This window comes from Rhinopithecus bieti, unplaced genomic scaffold (genome assembly GCF_001698545.2).
Source record: "Rhinopithecus bieti isolate Rb0 unplaced genomic scaffold, ASM169854v2 scaffold_788, whole genome shotgun sequence".
Classification (NCBI taxonomy): domain Eukaryota; kingdom Metazoa; phylum Chordata; class Mammalia; order Primates; family Cercopithecidae; genus Rhinopithecus; species Rhinopithecus bieti.
This window is the reverse complement of record NW_016803416.1, coordinates 2626049-2632029: the sequence shown is the minus strand read 5'-3', so window position 1 is coordinate 2632029 and position 5981 is coordinate 2626049. Positions and strand designations below refer to the sequence as shown.

At 36.2% G+C, this 5981-nt stretch overlaps 1 protein-coding gene across 1 annotated transcript in view; it reads left to right on the top strand.

The window, feature by feature from the left end:
- The window catches only part of TNFRSF11B (TNF receptor superfamily member 11b), a 29293-nt gene extending 25371 nt beyond the window's left edge, over positions 1-3922 (top strand). Inside the window, exons 4-5 of the mRNA XM_017882788.1 lie at positions 856-1080; positions 2716-3922. Of these exons, the coding sequence (XP_017738277.1) occupies positions 856-1080; positions 2716-3104 (614 nt within the window). The 3' untranslated portion in view covers positions 3105-3922. The remainder of the gene's footprint in view (positions 1-855; positions 1081-2715) is intronic.
- Positions 3923-5981: the final 2059 nt, after the last annotated feature.

The following is a 5981-nucleotide window of genomic DNA, read 5'->3' as shown; positions in this document are numbered from 1 at the left end:
AAAAAAAAAAAAAAAAAAAAAAAAAAAAATGAAGGAAGGGGTATTAAAAGGAGTGATCAAATTTTAACATTCTCTTTAATTCATTTTTAATTTTACTTTTTTCATGTATTGCACAGTTACTATGTGGTACTGTGCTATAGAGGCTTTAATATTTACAAAAACACTGTGGATGTTGCTTCAGATGAATATAGGTAGTGGAACGGCAGAACTAGTATTCAAAGCCAGGTCTGATGAATCCAAAAACAAACCCCCATTACTCCTGTTTTCTGGGATATACTTACTCTACCCAGATGCTCTGGCTTTTGTAATGGCTATGTAAATAACATAGTTTTATGTTTGGTTACTTTCCTATGTAATGTCTACTTATATATCTGTATCTATCTCTTGCCTTATTTCCAAAGGTAAACTATATGTCTAGATGTGGGCATAAAATAACATACTATTCCAAATTACTGTTCAAATTTCTTTAAGTCAGTGATAATATTTGTTTTGACATTAATCGTGAAGTTCCCTGTGGGTAGTAGGTAAACCTTTAACAGAATGTTAATATTTGTATTCTTTATAAGAATTTTTGGCTGTTACTTATTTACAGCAATATGTCATTCTAATTAGACATTTACTAAACTTTCTCTTGAAAACGATACCCAACAAAGAACACTAGAAGGCACATAAGCTTAGCTGGTCTCTGCCACTAAGACCAGCCAACAGAAGCTTGATTTATTCAAACTTTGCATTTTAGCATATTTTATCTTGGAAAATTCAATTGTGTTGGTTTTTTGTTTTTGTTGGTATTGAATAGACTTTCAGAAATCCAATTGTTGAGTAAGTCTTCTTGGTTTTCTAACCTTTCTTTAGATGTTACCCTGTGTGAGGAGGCATTCTTCAGGTTTGCTGTTCCTACAAAGTTTACACCTAACTGGCTTAGTGTCTTGGTAGACAATTTGCCTGGCACCAAAGTAAATGCAGAGAGTGTAGAGAGGATAAAACGGCGACACAGCTCACAGGAACAGACTTTCCAGCTGCTGAAGTTATGGAAACATCAAAACAAAGACCAAGATATAGTCAAGAAGATCATCCAAGGTATGATAATCTAAAATAAAAAGATCAATCTGAAAAGGTTTCCACCAACTGATAATGTAGATGTGATTCCAAAAATAGTTATACAAGGTTTTGTTCTCACCCCTGCAACTCAGTTTCCTTGTAAAGTATGTTGAACACTCTAAGAGAAGAGAAATGCATTTGAAGGCAGGACTATATCTCAGGGAATCTGCTTTCAGATCCCTTAACTCTTCTGTAAGCCGTCCCTCTAGACTACCAAGGAGAAGTTCTATAACAACTTTGAATCTTACATTGCATCTCTACCAAGCAGCTCTGTCGTATTCACTTGGTAATTTTCTCCAGGTAGGCTCTAGGTAGCTTGCAAATATCCTCTTATTAATCCTCATGATATGGCCTGTATTAAAATTATTTTAATAGCATATGTTATGAGAATTAATGAGATAAAGTCTGAAAAATGAGACTCTTGTAGGAAAAAGCTAGTTAAAGCAAAACATTCTCACATTTTATAGGTTTATATAAAGATTCTCCTTTAGAAATGGTGAAAGAGAGAAATAAAGAGAGATAGGGAGAGAAGTGGGAAAGAATCTGAAGAAAAGCAGTTCCATCCAGTGTGGACTGTAAGTTTTAGGACACATGATGGAAAGAGTTCTAAATTCAGTAAGCACTGGGAGGACATGCTAGAAGAAAAAGGAGGGAGGGTTTCCATAATGCAGACAGGGTCAATGAGAAATTCATTCTGGTCCTCACCAGTAGTTAAGTGACTGTATAGTCTTGCACTACCCTAAAAAACTTCAAGTGTCTGAAACCGAGGTAACAGACTTCAGGAGACCAACATCTTTGAGAGCTGAATGCTTTTGTTTATGCAAAGAGTAAATTTTTATTGTTTTAGGCAAACCAAAAGTATTCTTTGAACGTATAATTAGCCCTGAAGCCAAAAGAAAAGAGAAAATCAGAGACAGTTAGAATTGGAAGCGACCAAATTCCCTATTATATAAATGAGGACATTTTAACCCAGAAAGATGAACTGATTTGCCTTAGGGCTCACAGATACTAAATGACTCACATCATTAATAGAAATGTTAGTTCCTCCCTCTTGGGTTTGTACCCTAGCTTATTACTGAAATATTCTCTAGGCTGTGTGTCTCCTTTAGTTCCTTGACCTCATGTCTTTGGGTTTTCAGATATCCTCCTCATGGAGGTAGTCTTCTGGTGCTATGTGTATTCTTTAAGGACGAGTTAGAGCAATGAACTTATCAACTAGCGCCTACGAATGAAACTTTATATTACGAAGTAGCTAACTTGAATACTTTCCTTTTTTTCTGAAATGTTATGGTTTTAATTTCTCAAACTTTTTCTTAGAAAACTGAGAGTGATGTATCTTATTTTCTACTGTTAATTTTCAAACTCAGGGGCTTCTTCCAAAGTTTCGTTGGATGCCAAGAATATATAGCATATTATCCTATTATAACAAAAGATATTTATCTCAGTTCTTAGAAATAAATGGTGTCACTTAATCCCCTCTCAAAAAAAGAAAAGGTTATCATTAAAATATAATTATGAAATTCTGTGAGAACCTTTTGCCTCAGGCTGGTTTTATGATGGCATTGGATGAATATAAATGATGTGAGTACTTCTTTGGGCTTTTGCTTTATGCAGATATTGACCTCTGTGAAAACAGTGTGCAGCGGCACATTGGACATGCTAACCTCACCTTCGAGCAGCTTCGTATCTTGATGGAAAGCTTACCTGGAAAGAAAGTGGGAGCAGAAGACATTGAAAAAACAACAAAGGCATGCAAACCCAGTGACCAGATCCTGAAGCTGCTCAGCTTGTGGAGAATAAAAAATGGCGACCAAGACACCTTGAAGGGCCTAATGCACGCACTAAAGCACTCGAAGACGTACCACTTTCCCAAAACTGTCACTCAGAGTCTGAAGAAGACCATCCGGTTCCTTCACAGCTTCACAATGTACAAATTGTATCAGAAGTTATTTTTAGAAATGATAGGGAACCAGGTCCAATCAGTAAAAATAAGCTGCTTATAACTGGAAATGGCCATTGAGCTGTTTCCTCACAATTGGCCAGATCCCATAGATGAGTAAACTGTTTCTCAGGCACTTGAGGCGTTCGGTGATATCTTTCTCATTACCAATGACTAATTTTGCCACGGGGTACTAAAAGAAACTATGACGTGGAGAAAGAACTAACATCTCCTCCAATAAACCCCAAATGGTTAATCCAACTGTCAGATCTGGTCCGTTATCTACTGACTATATTTTGCCTTATTACTGCTTGCAGTAATTCAACTGGAAATTAAAAAAAAAAAAAACTAGACTCCATTGTGCCTTACTAAATATGGGAATGTCTAACTTAAATAGCTTTGAGAGTTCAGCTATGCTAGAGGCTTTTATTAGAAAGCCATATTTTTTTTCCGTAAAAGTTACTAATATATCTGTAACACTATTACAGTATTGCTATTTATATTCATTCAGATACAAGATTTGTACATATCCTATAAAGAAATGGTATGACTTAATTTTAGAAAGAAAAAATTATATTCTGTTTATTATGACAAATGAAAGAGATAAAAAATATATTTTTAATGGAAAGTTTGTAGCATTTTTCTAATAGGTACTGCCATTTTTTTCTGTGTGGAGTATTTTTATAATTTTATCTGTATAAGCTGTAATATCATTTTATAGAAAATGCATTATTTAGTCAATTGTTTAATGTTAGAAAACGTATGAAATATAAATTATCTGAATATTAGATGCTCTGAGAAATTGAATGTACCTTATTTAAAAGATTTTATGGTTTTATAACTATATAAATGACATTATTAAAGTTTTCAAATTATTTTTTATTGCTTTTTCTATTGCTTTTATTTGAATGGGACATTAATGGGTCTGAGCTTTCATAATATCCCTGTTATCACCAGGAACATCTGGGAAGTGTTAAACATGCAGATTCCTGGACCAATTTGTTGAAAAACTCTGGCAATGAGAACAGAAACTTGCATTTTTAACAAGTTCCAAAGTAATTCGTATTACAATAAAATTGGAGTACTTCTGAAGTCAGCCTTAGATTACAGATAGTGCAAGCTACTTATAACTGCTGCCACTAACCCTGAGACACCAAGCTATGTAAGCTATTTTGGTAGGAAATAAGAGAAACTAGCACTATTAAGTTTAAGAAAAAAAAATAATAATAATTGGAAGAGTAGTATATTGACTGAGTTGAATGGTGGTCGCCCAAAAGATATTTTCAAAATTTGCAGAAGCTGTGAACATTTCCTTATTTAGAAAAAGTGTCATTGTAATTAAGTTGAAGATCTTTAGATGAAGAAAGCATTTTGGGTTATTCAGGTCGGCCATAAATCCAGTGACAAGTGTCTTTATGAGACACACAGAGTAGACAAACAGAAGAGAAGATGAAGTGAAGACAGAGGCGGAGGTGGAAGTCATATAGCTGTAAGTCGAGGAAGCTAACAGCAGCCAGTAACGGGCTGCCCTCACTCTGCTGGAGCCTCTGTAGGGAGTAGGGTTCTGCTGACATCTGGATTTTGCAATTCTGGCCACCAGAACTGTCAGAGAATAACTTTCTATTGTTTGAAACCATGTGGTCTGTGGTAATTTGCTGCAGCAGCCACAGGACACTAACAAAGATGGCATCCAAGCTTTAGAAAGAGCAGAATCAATTTTTGTGTGTGGCAGGGGGCCGGGGCATGTTGGCTCAAAATTTTTTACTTTCGGAGCTGGCAACAGTTGCTTAGCAATGCTAGCTAAGCTGATACAATCTGAAAGCCATCCCACCTTTATCTTTAGGCATTTGGCCAGCAGAATCTCTTGCAAACAAGATCACAGATCATTTGGGATCTGTCTCAAGAAGTGTGTGGGAAGAGGTCCTCTCCCCCATATACTTTTCCAAACAAGATTGTTTTATAGCCAAATGCAACTCAAACCCATAACATAGCAACTAGTCATCTTCAACATCACCGGTTCCCCCTACCCCTAGAAGAGGAAGTTGAAGTAAGAGGGGAGAGACTGTTATAAGAAAAACCTAGCTATGCCTCAATGAGGCAAAGATGGTAAGGAGGCTGGCACCAGAGGATGGAGATGAGTAGGCGCAAAACAGGCCTCTCTAGAACTCTGGGTCCTTTGGGGCAGAAGGTCCAACTCTTCCTCCTAGTCAAACATCTTTGTATCTTTTAGTTCCAAATTTCCCAGGAAGGAGACTCTAACAATCTTAGGTTGATTGATGTAAAGACATGGCCATTAAGTGTCTGTCATTGTTTATCAGTTGTACTTCCCGAGAAGAAGATATCATTGTGAATGGGGCCCAGAAATTACTTCCTATCGGTTCCTAGTGTATTATCACCTTCCTCACTTTACTATGACTTAGAATTTAGAGTTGACACAGACCATCCCTGTGAAAGTAGATTTGTGAAATTAGATCAGTTATGGCCACCTTGATAGAAGAGTATGTCTAGGTAAATATCACAGACTCATAAACCTGGAAAACTTAAAAGTGAAAGTGAAGTCAAGAGGCTCCAACCTGGGTAACAGGCCTCCCAATGTTGCAATACTGGACATTACAAAAGTGGTGGAAATTACATGCTGATAGTAGAAGCAGAAGGCCAAGAGTTAACTATTAGGCCTCATTTTCCCTTCAGCAGCTCTAGTTCTTCCCTCAAAGTTCTTTGCAGAAAATGAAATGGCCTACGCAACTCCACGAAGTTTAAGAAAAGTTTGAAAATTCATGGCATCAAGGCTAAATTATTCAAATGCTTATTTGATCAGCCTCCCTGGATGCTCCTTTGGGTTCAGTTTACCTTGAACTTCTCTTCCTAGGGAGATAAAATTTGTAAATATCGTACCAGTGCTTTTTTTTTTTTTTTTTTTTTTTTTTTTTTTTTTTTTTTT